Source organism: Sceloporus occidentalis, unplaced genomic scaffold (assembly GCF_023333645.1).
Source record: "Sceloporus occidentalis isolate IW3139 unplaced genomic scaffold, rSceOcc1.0.p SCAF_2, whole genome shotgun sequence".
Lineage (NCBI taxonomy): Eukaryota > Metazoa > Chordata > Lepidosauria > Squamata > Phrynosomatidae > Sceloporus > Sceloporus occidentalis.
This window is the reverse complement of record NW_028316982.1, coordinates 122248928-122264948: the sequence shown is the minus strand read 5'-3', so window position 1 is coordinate 122264948 and position 16021 is coordinate 122248928. Positions and strand designations below refer to the sequence as shown.

Sequence of the window (16021 nt, the reverse complement as noted above, 5' to 3'; positions counted from 1 at the left end):
AAATTATAACACATTATTTACCAACTAGTGGTGGGCTTCATCTGTATCTGGGATGAACTATGAAGATATCAAAACATGCTGAGAAACATGATTGGCCTTGATATTCCTTTGGGAAATACTTCGCTTTGTATATAGGAAGATATGGGAAACATATACAAGATTTACGCAGCCCTGCCTGAGAACAGGCTAGTTCATCTTTTGCTCTGGTCACGCATTTTCCTCCTACAGTAGAGGCTATGGAAAGCCCAAATCTAATTATTCAGAAGAGTGTGAACTATCCATTCTTATAGCTTTTTGTGGGTTTTTCGGGCTATGTAGCCATGTTCTAGAAGAGTTTGAGAAGAATGGCCACATAGCCCAAAAAACCCAGAAAAAACTATGGACGCTGGTCATGAAAGCCTTCGACTTCACATATCCATTCTTATGTCTGCTCTGCTGCCAACATCTGTGGAGGGAACAGAAAACTTTAACTTGCGTGGTTGTAGCAGAAGTACTGCATCGTCAGCAGGTGAGGGAACTTCCACTTGTTCTGAGAGAGATGGAGTCAACTTTTCTGAGATCTGTACAAAACCTGTAGCTGACTCTGCTGGAAGTCAAAGAGTGTTGCTGTTTCACAAGTGCAGTGGTACGGTACTCCATGCTTGAGTGCCCTCTTCCAGAAAAGTCTAGAGATGCAAAGAGCACTGGACAAACGTCTTATCAAGCAGCTACTAGGGAGGGATTTCTGTCCTCTCCACCAGTGTTTAGGCTTGATTTGTCTATATAGTGGAGGTTTTTTTTTTTTTTATGGCTTGTGAACCTTCTTGCCTACAGGAATGGGATCTGGTAGACACTTGTACTTCTTTAAAAATTAAGGCAGATTCCTTTTTTGGCCTGCTCCTCTAAGAAGAGAGATACTGTATATAACTAATGTCAACTACTGGTGATGGAGCACTTCTCATTGCACAAGTGCCAGGTGTTCCAAGTGGGAGGAGAACCATTGCAGTTTCCTGCTTCTGTTGCTGCTTTGCTCCATAGTCCAGTTCTAAAGAAAAAAATCTAGCTGAGGGAATAATGGCTCGACTTGCTTTCACTTTCCCTAGGTGTAAAGGGCTTTCCTTCTCTATGACATTTGAGAAAAGGAGGACCTGAGAGTGGTGGCAAGAATCAACATGAATAATATCGGAAGGTGAGCTGTGAAAGAGCTTTGCTAGGGCCTCTGTCACTAGGCAGAGCTGTGGTTGGAAGGGCAGGAAAAACCCTCCTCTTGAACACATTAGCTTTGCCTCCTCTTGATGCAAGGCAAGTGGCTATCTTGGATAATTTTAAAAATACTTCTTGGAAGTTGTGGAGAACATTACGTTCATCAAAATTGAGCCTGAGGAAGGGGAAGGTCTTCACCATCACAAGTGACACAGAATACGACTCTTCTCTTGATATACTACATATCCAAACACATCCAGGGGAATATATACATTCATATGAAGAGGGGATGAATGAGAAGAATTGCTAGATATTTGATTAATGCCAACTTATGTTGGCATTAATGCCAACCATATTCCTTGGGAATGTAGGGGAGGGGTGTGGGAGTGGAGGGAGAAGTCAGAAAAACAGTTTGGGACCCCAAGAGGTCTTAGCACAGATTTCTGGAAGGGAAAAGGAAGTGAATGGCAGCTGTGAGCCACAAAATGGTGCTGTGTCTACACTATCCATCCAGGACATCAGGAAACAGAGTTTATTCTGCAGCACTGCAGCTGAGCTGCTAACCATCAAGAAAAAGCAGCATTAGTACAGCTGAAAGGCAGGCTCCTGTGTCCATTTCAGCACTTCTGCAATGAAACATCCAAGATTCCATGCCCATACAAGAATACAGAGACCCTGCTTTTGGCCACATGAGGGCTGTATGTATAAATGAAGCAGCTGGTGGGAGACTGCTTCACACAACATCCAAAGCTGAATGTAGGTATCAATTTTTAACAACAAAATAAGCAGAATCCTTACCAATGGCATGGTCTATTTTGCTCTCTCTCCTTCTTTCTCTCTCTCAATCTTTTTTGTAAGGTCATGGAGCTTTTGAAGTGCAAGATGTGTCTCCATCCCACCACACACACACCCTTGCCCAGACATGCTATGTGGGGTGATGAGCACAAGCTGGACGTGCATGGCATGAGAATGGTGATTCCACAGGGTCACAGGCAGTTTATGGGAGGTGCTCACCATCAAATGCACGCTGGAGCTTGACTTCCTTTTCTGGGCACACCATTGAGAGGAGGAAAAAGAAGGAAAGAAGAAATGAGAAGAGAAGCAAAGAAAATGTTGGCACTTGTGTGTCAGCAAAGACCCTGCTGGCAATCATATTCCTCCAGGAAAGGAACAACAGACATATGGACTCATGGGAGCCAGCAATCATAACCCAAAGGCAAAACCTGGAAACACAACCCTCTAAACTTAGCAAGAGGGTGAGAAATGCAGACAGTGCAACATGACAGTAACAGACACTTTCCTCTGAAAGACCTCTAATCCAGCTAAAGATGACTAAACTGCACCCAATTCCCACCAAAAGCACCACACCTCAACTATCTATCAAAGAAGATAGCAATAAACAATGGGAACTAGGGCTTCACCACACAACTTCAGGGACTATTACCAGATGCCCAGACCTCAAGTATTTCATTGTGGCTATCATCTATCTTCTCTCATAAATGAAATAAACTTGATTCAGTTGGACTGGGTGTCTGCAGTAATGGTTACAAGCATGAGATACAATGTCCAAGTATGCACAAATTCATACCTACAAAACACCTTTGAGATCTTCCAGAGGAGGGAATCTATTCCTACCCAGCAACAGCAATCACAATGTGCTAGAGAGATGAAATAAACCCTATCCTCCTCATCCTTGCAATCTAAATCCACGCATACATTTTGCTCTAGAAAGTTGCCCTAAAAATGAAACTATATCAAAGACACTTCCACACAGACACTAGATCTATCAGACAAGGTGACAGGTGTGTGCACCAATTACAGTTTGAATAAAAAGGCACTTAGAAATGCTCAGTCAGGGCATTTGTATGAGAGGATAGAGCAGATTCATTCAAAGGGTTTCATTTGGTGAGGTCAGAGAATGCACGAGACCTCCTCTGCCTGTACTAATAAATTAAGAGCATATCATTTTGTAAACCAACCAGGGAAACAATGAAACACTCTGGAACTCTGGGGGAGAGGGAGAGCAAAAACTGGCCAGAAGCAAATATTGTTGACAAGGTGTTAGACACGTATCAGGTACACTGACAGTGACAGAGCAAGAAAGTACCAATCTACGGTGCTTGGTGGGCAAGAGGATGAGGTAAGCCAGAGATTGTGGGAAGCATAATCTGCACAGTACCATGCTCACACACTTGGGCAGGAATCATATTATATCTTAACTGATCCACCCAAACCATGTTAACTTTTTTATCCATCCTTCCTGGCAGTCACTCTTACTTATATGTAGCACTAGGCACGATCTTGCTTAGAAATTCTACTTGTCCTCTGGTGCGTTCTTAAACTTAAATCACTCAAAATCCGAGACAATTTCTTTTTTGAGCTGCCCGGTATTAATTCTTTATAGAAAAGACACATCATATCTGTGAGGCACAAGGATCCAAAACTGAGGGATATCTCTATAGTGCTATGTTATCTGTGGAATGCCAGAAAATCTCACCTATCATATATTGTTGTCTTGTAGGCAATGGATGGGATTTTTATTCTCACAAGCATTTAAAACACTGTTTTAGTGCTTTCAGAGCTTCTCACTGTTTATTTTTTTATTATTGTTTTACTCTAAAGTAAACCTAGTTCTGTTTTTGCTTCTGGTTTCTATGGTTTTATCATATGTTGCATAGTTTATATGCTGGTTATTATTCTGTTATTATTATTTTCTATTTCATGTTTTTAATCTACCTGTACATTATCATCCAGTAATCGATGATTTAAAAAATACAAACTATATTTCCAGTTAGAACTTTTTAACATTTGTACACATGCAACAGCTGCATACATTTATTTCACATGCTCAAAATGCCTCACACAAATTATCCTGTTATAATTCTTTTCAACAACTCTTTTAAGTAAATCTCTGCTATTTTTAACAATAGTGGGCTAAGGCTCAGAGAGTACCTTGCCTAAAACCGCCTCATGCACTGGCAGTAGCAGTGAGATTCAACTTAATGACTACTTGATGTATATAGCTCAGTCCCTTAGCCACTGTACACCATCAGCTCAGGTATCTTTTCAAACATTACATTTCAAAGGTCTATTTTCTGGGTTACAACTCCAGTGCACCCAAAGTAGGTTTGCTATCTTAATTCTCTAAAAGTGGCAGCTTCAATGAAAGTTACTGTAAAGCGGCACTGAATGGATTCTTGACAAGAGGGTAGGTGGGGGAATCCTTTTGAATAAAACTATTGATTTCTTTACATTGCAATAGATGAAATAAAGAAGGCACATTAATAAAAATACTGACCAGTCTTTGCCAAAAGGACACTTTCAGATAAAGCAGGGACAGGCAAAGTGCAGCCTGTAGTCCGCATGCAGTTCTGGAGCCCCCCATAATTTAAAAACAAAAACCAGTTTTGTTTCAAATTGCTCACAAATGATCTCTAGGGGATTGTAGAGGGCATTTCCACATGGATCTCCAAGAGTCTACGTGATTTTTTTCAGAGTTTCTTTTGCCTCAAAATATCCCATCATAATGCTGTCTAGGGACTTAGGAAATCCCCAAAGCATGCTTCCATAGCTCACAGAGGGTGATTCTGGGGACCTAGGAAGGCCACAGAACATGCCTCAATGGCCCACAGAGGCTGTTTCAAAGTTGCCCACCCTTGAGATTATGTATTTAAAACTCATGAGGAGAACTAGGCTGTTAGGTGCAACATGATCACTACCACAGGGTTAGCAACACAGAGATAGAACCTGATTATCAAGTTGATTTCATGGATTTGCAAAATATTACAACAGCTTCCAAGCAGTGGTTACATTGGACAGACCTTATTACAAATAGCAGAACTAATGACACACACTCAGAAAACCAGCTGAACAGTCCAGAGAAAAAAATACAACTGACAGAATTAGAAAAACCTTAAGTCTTCCAACCCCACTTGAGTAGTGAGCCACATCCCATGACATTTCTTTCCTCATTATATTTGTATTGTAAACCACTGCAATTCTGCTTCTTTGTCCAGCAGGATATAAAACATCTACTGATATTACAGAAGAATATGACAGGTAGTTTGAACAGAGTAAAAACAAACTAATATGGCTAAATCCAACATGAGGTCTATCTAGAATAGGTTTTGTTAGCCCCATTGATTGTCACATTGATTTCAAGATAATTACCCTAGAGAGAACTAAAACCGGATTTAACCTCTTATTCCAATGAGGGAAGATAATTTGTAGAAATCTTTGTGGAATTATAAGCATAACCACAACTCTTTAGAGCTGAGACACATGCCCACAGGAAAGAGACATGGAAGAAAAATTATTGATGAAGCATTCTTTAAAACTTCACAGGTACATCTGGTGAGAATGATGACTTTTATCTGATATGGAGTAGAAACAAAGAAACAGAATCTTACAAATGTGTGGTGCAGATGAAGCAGAAAATACACTACCTGTTCAGTTGAAGGAGCACACAGACAAAACAAACAAACAAACAAACAAACAACCTACACAGTCATGTATACTTAAGGTAACTGTGCACTACTGAGCACATGAAATAGGCAATATCAACCAGTTCCAAGTCTCAAGATTTATGCATCTAGATATGTACAACAAAATATGCACACAAAGCTTTTTGGAAACAACCAGATTTGGAATCAACTCCATGTGTGTTTTCTAGTACATCTACATAACCAACTAAAAAAACATGAGCATTCTAGTCATGCACTAGAGCTTCCATACTTGGAAGGGCACTGGGACTAGGACTTAATGCTATTTTCACGAGCAATGCAAATCACAAGACAGTAGTTAAAAAGATTAAAAAACTGTTTCTGCAAAACTAATTTATACATTTAGTTGCTTTTCCTTTTCTTCTAACCCCTTACTTGATGAATGCAGTGCAACAAATTAGAATCTGACCGCTGATATGAAATCTTATTATATTTTAGTTTTTTAAAAAATGCAGCAATCATTATTCTAGTTGTAAAGAAATATATGCAAATGGTCAGCTAATTATCACAAAATATTCTGACAGGCCTCTTGTTTTGATATGTCAATATTATTCATTTGTTTGTGTGCCATAAAGCATGGAAAATTCACAGCATGTGATTCTTCATTCCCATTTAAAGTAATGTGAATCCACACACACAAGCACCATAGTAAATCAAAGTAGCACACTATGTGCAAAGTTAACTCACTATAAAACATGTTCCACTAAAGAACATAGTGATTCTGATCTCAGAAATTTGCTTAATGAGCTTCTTACCGCTTAATTCCCGAACACTTGTGTTCTGACTATTAGAAAAACTCCATTGAACAAATCCAGAGAACACTATGGAAGCAAAAAACAACCCACTCCACAATGGGTCACTAGATCCAATTCGCACATCCCTAACAGTCGGAGCAACTATTAATGGGTGGAAGTGGCATGGATGATCACAGCAGGCACCATATAAGATGCCCTTTCTTTTAACAAAATATGTTTTTTTTTCTTGCGCAAAATGTTATCTTGGGCCTTGGATGCTGATTTCTGTAGGACAGATTGGAAAAAGAAAGCCTGCTGCAATCCAGAACTTACCTTCACTCCATCAGACTTCTTATTCAATAAGCTTTTGGCAGCTGCAGAGAGAAATAAAGAACAGCAAGTGAATTTCATTTTGAGAACTGTTGTACTCTTCACCTTCAACTCAGTCTTTCCAGAGTGTTAGTAGAAAGTTTCCCTTACTAATTAGGAAAATGGCTGTGAAAGGCAAGCAAGAGCCAACTTTAGGTCCTGCTTTCTCCAAGCACCAAACTATGCAAAGGCAACAGCCTGCTCGGCATCCACAGTTTCACACTGCAGTCATACCTCTTCCAAAGGCACTCTCAGCAAACCAGGCTTTCAGAGTTCCTGAGATTTCCTTAGAAATACTTTGTTCTCATTACTCCCCCCACCTTCAATATTAAGAGGTAACACTGAAAATGATTTTTAAAACCCCCCAAAAACTATACTTTATAGTTCTGAACAATAATGATTAACTTATGAATACAACTGCTAAGGCTGATTCACAGAAAACAAACTTTCTTCAAGGAAGTCACCAGAAGCTTTAGAAAATGTTAATTTAATATGTTATTTGACATGTGCAATGATTACTAAAGTTATCTTGATTAGACACAAGTTCCTGCTGTGTGTACACATGGCAAATGGATGTATATGATTTCCATGCAGGCAATTTTGCCTGTGTATTGGCTCAGGCATAGCTTTTACCTATAAAATCTAGAGTTGAAGGGCATAGATAAAACCTGGTCATTCCAGATACTATGCAAATCCAATTTAGCAGTGAGAATCCATGTGGAATAGCTGTCAGGAAAATATGCATGTTGTTGTACTGTGGTAGGAGTGAGGAGCAAAAGCAAAGCAGCACTGATGGCTGCAAAACGGGAGAACTCAAAAGATACCATGTGCGAGATAAAGGATAATTGTTCCTTCAAAAGTGCAAGGTCAAGTCACCTTGTTTTGAGTGAACAACTAGTCTGCAAAGACACGCACGCACACACACACACACACAGAGAGAGAAGTATGCATATACATAGGCAGAGCATGAGAACACATTACATGTGTAACAGAGGACCTCCCAACTGCACACATGAGACCACCTATCCATGCCCAAGGACAACATCAGCATATTCATACACAACAGCAAGGCAGATTTTGCTTGCAGCTCTTTCAACTATCAGCTCTTTCAATGGATTTAAACTGACACAACAGTGTTGTTGTGTAATCATACACTGGTCAACAGAGGGTGCTAAAGTCTTGGGGACAAATATTTTTAAATGTTTCTTGAAAACTATTTAGGCGACATCTACATAAATCAGGAATATTTAACTACAATGGGGGGCAATTTTTGTGCTCTCATTTTGTGCTTGTGGGAAGATACATTGCAGCTGTTTTGGCCAGTTTTAAAGCCATCTGGGGCTTTGGGGGATGTCCTAGGAGGTTTGGGGACTGCAAAAATCAGGCTGCAAGTGAACTGTGTACTTCCCCCACAACTTACATGGTGGTATAAGAGTAGGAATAGGCATATTCTGGGCTGAAATCTCCTTGGCCAGAACAGGATGGGCAGGGGGGAGGTACATTTGCTATGGCATGCAGAGAACAAACTTTTTAGGAAGAATAAACTACTTGGTCTTCTGTTTACCCAGAAGGCACAATATTTTGGTGCTTAAATCTCAAGGAACCAAGTTATGGGCCTCTAGGGAGGATCTCCTACATATTCAACATAGCACTTAGACAGCTAAAGCATTCATGACAAAAGGTCATCTAACTTCTTTTGTAAAAACTCCAGTGAAGGAGAATCCACTAACTCCTGAGTTAATCTGCACTACTGTCAAACAGTTCTTGTTAAAATCTATTTGTAGTTTGAATTCACTACTTTCCAAAGGAACAGAGAATAAACTTGCTTCACCTTCCATATTATGGCCTTTAAATATTTAAGAGCGGCTCTCTCACTTCTCCAAACTAAAGAAACCTCCCTCCATTGTTCCTCAAAAGATTTAGTTTCTAGGCCCTTTCCAAATCTGCATAGTGTAGCAGCTGCACAACACAAAACAAACACATAAATAAATCTGCACAACATAATAGCAGGATTTGCTTTTTATATTCATTTTCTGAGTCCTTATTTCATGCAAGTTGTGTGAAAACAGAAAATAACAAAGATTGAAGTGGCTTTCCCATTTTTAAAAGAGGCATCATTTTAAAGGTTCCACTTTTGCATGCATGAAGACATGAAGAAACACGTTTATAGTCTCCCACCCCTATCTGTAAAACTGCATAACCCAAACTGTTCCCAAACAGAGGCTATGCTGGTTCAATGTCCCTCCAAAAACCTTCCAACAACAGGCAATTTAGAGTAGGAAAAAAATCAGGAGCATGTGGAGATAGGAACCACAGAGATAACCTAAAGGAGTCACCACTTGTGGTCTTCTGGTAAGACAGCAGTGGCAAGGCCTGAAGCCTCCCTCTCCCATCCTGATCATATAATAACACTTAATTCTGTCAATGAAACTGGTACTTTCGCCTTAGAATTCAGTTTATAATTTCCCCCTAAAGTGCACACCAAACATCACAGTTACCTGTTGAAAGCTGGGTGGGGATCTGTTCATGCACGTTTTGGGAAGAAGCAGAGACTTCATACCAATCCTATCTTTCCATGTATGGGTTACCAAGTGGAAAAGAGACTGTATGATATGGAGTCAGTCATATCAAAAACAGAGTATAAGAGGGAAAATGGAAGAAGATAGCTGTCTGAGTGCTCTTCTAGGCTAAAAAGACGGGCTGGAATAACCTTGGCTCCACTAAATCCTATGTCACAGCAGAGTTGCCATTGAGAACCACTTCCATATGGATACTTGTGCAGAAATATTTCACACAATAAGCTCTGCTGTAAGATGAACAGATTACACATGCTCTGCAGCAGGGTCAACTTTCAGTTCTGTAGAAGTAGTTTTCAAGGTCAGGATACATGAAATGAGTCTAAACAGGAGCTGAATTCAAAGTGAAGAAATGCTATGCCACAGAGCGAAAGAGCATAGACAAACTGAACATACATAGAGCTAGACTATAGTTCTGGTTTGTCTATAATAGAGAAAATCTCAAGTAAGATAGCAGAGAAATATGCTTTTAATTGCAATCACTTCTTTCCCTTGAAAACCAAAGGATAAATGTTTAATAAATAATAACAAATGATAAGCAATCTGTGCAGTTACACAGAACTTGTGGCTGGTTTTGTGTAACCCTAAAGTGTAGCAGACTTTTGCAAATGTAAATTTACAGCCAAGATAGGGCACCATCTTACCTGTACAGTAGCCTTTTGGTCATCCTAGAAATTGGGTCTCACCAGCATTCCCACAGCACAGAACTAAAAGCAAATTTCTACAGCACTTACTTACAAGGCAGCAAGCATCCTATTTTTCTCAACACCAGATTAAGACCATAGGTGTTTAAAAGGGTGGCAAAGGAAAATGAGTAGAAAGTGTGACACACCATCATAGGTTAGGAACTGGTGGCCAAATACCTCTTCTCTCAACTATGCAGTTCTTTACAACGTATATTATGGATGCAGCTAATACAGTATTCATTTATAGTGGTTCCACCCAAAAAAAAGGCGAGGGAGAAGTAGTGTGGTGGATATAAACCTTCCATGTAATGTGAACAGATGCAAGGTTTAATAGAAAGCAACATCCAAGAAGCCTAGTGATACTAGCCAGAACACAATGGTGGAAATCGGTTCATATCCTGCCCCCAATGAATGCTTTACTTTTCACACACTTCATACATATTCCCAGTATAATCCATCTGCTCCCACAGTACTGTGGGAAGAAATAGTCTGCTGCTCATTTGAAGTGGTTCATGCAATAGAAAATGGCTGGAAAAGACTTACAAATTAATTTACAACACAGCCACAAAAAACAGAAGACGAACATCCCAAGCAAAGACAAAACAAAACGAAGATGCATGTTTGCTCAGAGTTTTGACTTGTGTGTGTGTGTCAGTTGATACACTGGAAACAAAAAGATATATGTTTCTACAGGTGAGCACTACATACAAACACATGTCGAGAAATTACTCAGAAGGCAAAAACCAAGGGCATGACACACAACTTAGTACAAGATGACAGAAGGGACAACCCCAGGAAAGATGACTGGAGTGATCTTTCCAGGTCAAGAAATGGCGTTGCATCCATGCTCTGCAGATTCCCTGAAAAATTAATATCCATGCCTAACCTTTTCAATCCTAACTTGTGTGAAGTTGGTAAAACTCTGCTTTGAAAGGCCCTTCCAAATCATAATATTAAAATGCTTACTCACTGGGATGAGAGATACATAGCCTGTTGACTTCATTGTTACTTAACTGAAATTTCTAAGTGGAGATAACCGTGAAATCATAAAGGTATATATTTGAAAAAGTTGGAAGGTCACCATAAAAGTAAGATATGATTTCTAATCTTCAAGCATAAGATTTTTTTTTAAAGTATCTAAGAGAGTCTGATCTATGCCTTGAATATCTACAGCAAAGGTGGACAGCTGTGGGCCTCCAGATAATGTTGGTTTACAACTCCCATTCCCCTACACCATTAGTTATGTAGGCTAGGATTGGTGGGAGCTATAGTCCAACAGTAGCTGTAGTCTAAACAGCTAGAGGCTGTCCACCTTTTATGTTGTACAGCAGAATGATCTCATCACTAAAAATGTCTGATATTTTCTACTGGAAAGTTCAGAAAATCTCTGCCAGCGTTATTTGCATTAATATTATTTTTCTATGGCATCGCTGCTGAAAACAACTGTCAGTGCAATGTGTACTCTTGACATGTTTGACTATAGTGATTTTGAAACAAGTCAACAAGCTGCTTGCTTATTTGAGCCACAGGAGATAAAAATTAGCCAGCAATGACAATAGGCTCAATGGACTGCAGAAAACCTCAGCTTTCACTGTGAAATAAGGGAGGTGGGATTTCACAGTTGCAGAAGTAACATTTAGTACATAGTAGAAAGCTTTTCTTAAATGATCTTTAGGGCTGAAGAATCCTTCACCCCACTTTAGCAAGAGGAAATTATCAGTCTCTGGTCTTTGTACTAACAAGAGAAAACAGAAGAAACAGGCTTTGCCAGAGTCAAGCTAGATCAATGGGGAAAACCAATTACTGTATAAAGAAAACCAGGAAGCTGGTAAACTAATATTCTGGTTTTCCACTCATTTTCTTGTCTGAACTCTCCTGGACCTTGACTATCATCTCACCTCCTGACTAAACAAGACATGATGGGGCAGCAATATATATTAGTCATAGTTCTGCCTGTATCAGTATAAAAATGGGTTGTTTACAAAGTAGTATAGAGAACTAGTCTTTATATGAAAGTGTATAGAAATGCATAAGTGAAATGAACAAAACCATTCTGCCCATCTCCAACCCAAACTCAGCTTCAAACCAATTTACTTCAGCCAGTCTGGGAAGAAAATTATTTGAAATAATAAAATATAGTGAGGCAGATTTTTCATCTCTATTAAGGGACAGGACTCTTTCCCCTTGATACAATTCTCTTTCAGGTACAGAAAGTCTGGGCACTCAGTTGCAGGATAGAAGCAATCGTGGCTTCAATTGAATATTTCAACTGATCCTACACAGTTTCTCCATTAGAACTCTCTTAAGAGTAAGTTCTAGTCCTCATGATCACAAAGTAAATTCTGACAAACAAAATCGGCAGTTATTTTTACTAGATGTAAGCCCTGGTTGCTTTTCTGTAGCAGGCTTGTGGTATTTATTTACAAAGGTCTAACTCCTGTCAGTCTGTTGCAGAAACAATGGGTCACAGAAACCCAGATTCTGTGGTGTGTAATCCATATACATTCCATGAAATACCACACCCAGTCTCTCCCAAAAGAAGCATGCAAATTAAAATAAAATCAATAGGGATCTGTGAGGAACTTGTGATGGGATCAGGAGAAAGAAAACAGTAACCAGAAGGTGACGATTTCTTCTCTTCCCCTTACTACCAATTCTTTGCCAAAGCGGCAAAGAGATGCTGGGGAAGGTAGCACTATGCTGCAAGAGAGGTGCTGGCAGGCATCTACAGAGTCTCCTCACTAGGGAAGCCTCATGAAGCTGATGAGGGAACCCCAGCGTGACTGACACCTCAAACCAAGAGCACTCAGGGTGGGATGTTGGGCTCGAAGCTTGCTTGTCCTCAATTTTGGCTCCAACACAATTGTGGAGGTTCATCTGGAATGCAGGCAGATGGGCAAATACTCCAGATTTTTTGCTTACAATCTCCACTGTCTTGCCAGAATAGTCAATAGTAAGCTGCTGTATAAAGTTCTCTCTTGCTTGATCCTGCCCTTTCTCCTGTAACACCTGAATCCATACAATCCACAAGTAAACAGACAGATGAAGTATAACACTTTGGAGCAACAATATTACAAAAGCAAAATCTGGCTCTTCTAATATTAAAATTCATCTTTACTTTATTAAAACTGCTGCTTAATGCCAAATTATGTGGGAAAATAGTAAGTTGATTGTGCACACTCCTTTTACAATATGCTAGATCAGAACCAGGCTCGGTATAAAATAAGTGTTTCATTCTAGCCTTGCCTGGACAGTTTTTTAAGCACACTGATAGTTCTACTCTAATATATTGGTTGTAATACCTGCACTCGTCTTCTGAAACTCCCTCAAACAGCAGGCAATGACACCTCACACTACACCAATCCCTGTTTCCAAATCTCATGTGCCGATTCACTGCAGGACTGGGTTAAGTACCCAACATGCATACTTTTGTTAGTAGACTCAAAATCCATGTGATTATGGCTCTTGGTTAGATGGAGACCTTAGTGCATGCCCATTTTCTCAGCCAGCAAGCATGGATGGCATCTCACTGGGTGCACAAACACTGGCATGCTGGTTTTTACTGGCAGTGGAGTTGGTGAAGGGTGGGTGGGTGGGTGGTTCTAGGTTCAGGCACTCAGGAGATACAACTCATGCCACATACCTTGCTCAGCCAGGCCGGCAGCACTCATGGCGGCCGAAGCAGGGGCGGAGCTCTGCCTGCCAACTGATTGGACACAATCATTCAGTGGAAGGAGCCGTAATAAAGCAATAAAGGCCCAACAGCAACAAGAGAGCAAGGTGCAAGTAAATTAGTTTAAAAAGAAAGGTGGGAAGAGAGAAAGGATTGAAGAGGGGGAACACAGTATTACCAAAAAAAAAGTAATCTATTCCCCTTGAACATGAAGATAAAACTACAGAAACCAGCACAGAGGGTTGGACATCAGGAACAGTTCAGAAAGTTGCAGGATTTAGCTGTAAACAATGTTTATGAAACAGGCTCTCAGATACAGTGTTTTAGGTCATCAGCATCAGAGAAGAGGATAGATACACTAATGTTCATATTTAACAGCAAAAAAGGAAGTAAGTGCTGGGGGATAAAGGAGATGGAGAATGCTACATATTTGCATTTGTATCTTGTTGCAACATCCTGTATTATGATATACCAAAATATGAGAGAAATAAAAATATACATGAATTAAAGTGAGCAATAGAAGTGGTTGCCACAGCATCTTCAGCCACTATGTGAAAATGTGCATTCAGTTTAAAAAAAAGTAAAAAAGTTAAAAAAAAGGTCAATAATGAGGAAATAAATCAGCAATGTTAAATCAGAAAGCACAAAATGTTGACCTGTTTTGAGTTGTATTAAAAATATCTTCTAAACCAGCATTCCTTAGAACTCTCTAGTACAAAAATGAAGTGTGGCTCAACATGCAGGATTCTTGAATAGTCCCTCTCAGTGTGAACCAGGAAGGGCTGGATGCCTTCTGCACAAAGATTTCTGATACCCACTAACTGAACCTTGCCATCATCAGATATGTGATGGCTTACCCAGTTACGAAACAAAAATAAACAAAATGTGAATACAAAGCATTTAAATATTACCTTTCTGACAAACATTCTATAGGAAAACAAAGTTCAGAAGTTGTTAAGTTTTCAGAGGATTTTAAACAAAAGAAAGAAGAAAGTGTGTAATTCTATCTGCCACTACTCAGAAAACTGGCCAATGAAGTATTTATGCATCTTGGTGGGTCTGCAGAAACTCTCAACATCCACCTAAAAAGAAGACAGGATAGTAAAACATACCTGACATCAGGGATAGCATTTCAAGGTGATATGGAATGCACAGAACAAGCAGCTCAGAAGGAGGGATCTTGTGGAATGTCCTGTTTTACATTCACACACAAACACACAGTAGCCATATTTTCAGACTAATGAAGCCAGTTTTGTACTGGCAATCTGAGCATACCAACAAAGGACTGCTAGCCAAGTTATAAGCAAAATTATGCCTCTCCAATATAAATGAAAAAACACATTGGAAAGAATTTAAAGCATTTCATGAATTCAAGGCACTTAGGTTTGTGGGTGTCCTGTCTTGTATGGGATGTTCTGTATTTGAGAGCCTGAAGTCTGATCCAATATGAGAATCATACAGGATGCCCCGAATCTCCTATTCTTTGACTTGTTGAGAGTGGCAACCAGCCATGCTCCCAAGAGATCAATCCTGGTGTATTTGGTATGCAGCATCCAGACCTTACATACCAAATGCTGGGACCCACCTGATTGGGTTATGGGTGGCATGGTGCTACTGTTGTTCTTTTTCTTCAGCCAGGAAGGAAGAGCAACCTCAATCTGCACCTCACATGCCACTCACCTCACATCGCTTAGGCCCTGAGAGGTAAGAGCCAGGAAGAACAGAAACCAGCCATGCTTACAACAGATGGGCCTCTGTCTGTGGCTGTTTTGCTCATACCAAATGCTCTGGAGCAATCTGTGTTGTGTGTCCCTGGCACCCACTCTTCCTACTCATGGTTAAGTGGAAAAAGTGGCTCAAAACAGACTGACCCTGAAGCATTTGGTACATAACAAAATGGACATAGAAGGAAGATCTGTCTGTTTCAAGTGTGGCTAGCATTCTTTCTACTCTCAGCTCTGTAGGCAACTAAGAGAGCTGCAGTTGCAGCAGGCCTGTATCAGGCTTACCTCAAAATCTTATGAAAAGGTGTGTGTGTGTGTGTGTGTGTGGAGGGGGGCTCTCATGAAAGTTCATGGCTTCCCCAAGGTCTCTGAACTCTAATTTCATAGGACCCCAGAACTCTCATGAGGGTTTCTTTCCCCATGGGCCTTGGAGCAGGCTTTATAGAGCCAGCCTCGGGCAGGCCAGTCAACTGAGGATGTTGTCACACACTGTTACATTAAAAGCCTGGCAGTCCTAAAGGGACACCACATACACTATCACAGCACTCTTTACAAAAGCCATGTAAGATGGTCAA

At 40.1% G+C, this 16021-nt stretch overlaps 1 protein-coding gene across 25 annotated transcripts in view; it reads right to left on the bottom strand.

Annotated features, from left to right (window-relative positions):
• CAMK2G (calcium/calmodulin dependent protein kinase II gamma) overlaps positions 1-16021 on the bottom strand; it is a 181362-nt gene that overhangs the window by 32886 nt on the left and 132455 nt on the right. For 7 of the 25 annotated variants that reach the window (XM_089510762.1, XM_089510769.1, XM_089510768.1 and 4 more), the window contains exons 13-15: positions 13693-13755; positions 6752-6792; positions 2197-2229 (exon numbers count right to left, since the gene is read on the bottom strand). In XM_089510762.1, coding sequence (XP_089366888.1) covers positions 2197-2229; positions 6752-6792; positions 13693-13755 — 137 coding nt within the window. The remainder of the gene's footprint in view (positions 1-2196; positions 2230-6751; positions 6793-13692; positions 13756-16021) is intronic. The other 18 variants (XM_089510763.1, XM_089510771.1, XM_089510779.1 and 15 more) reach the window with 3 other exon arrangements.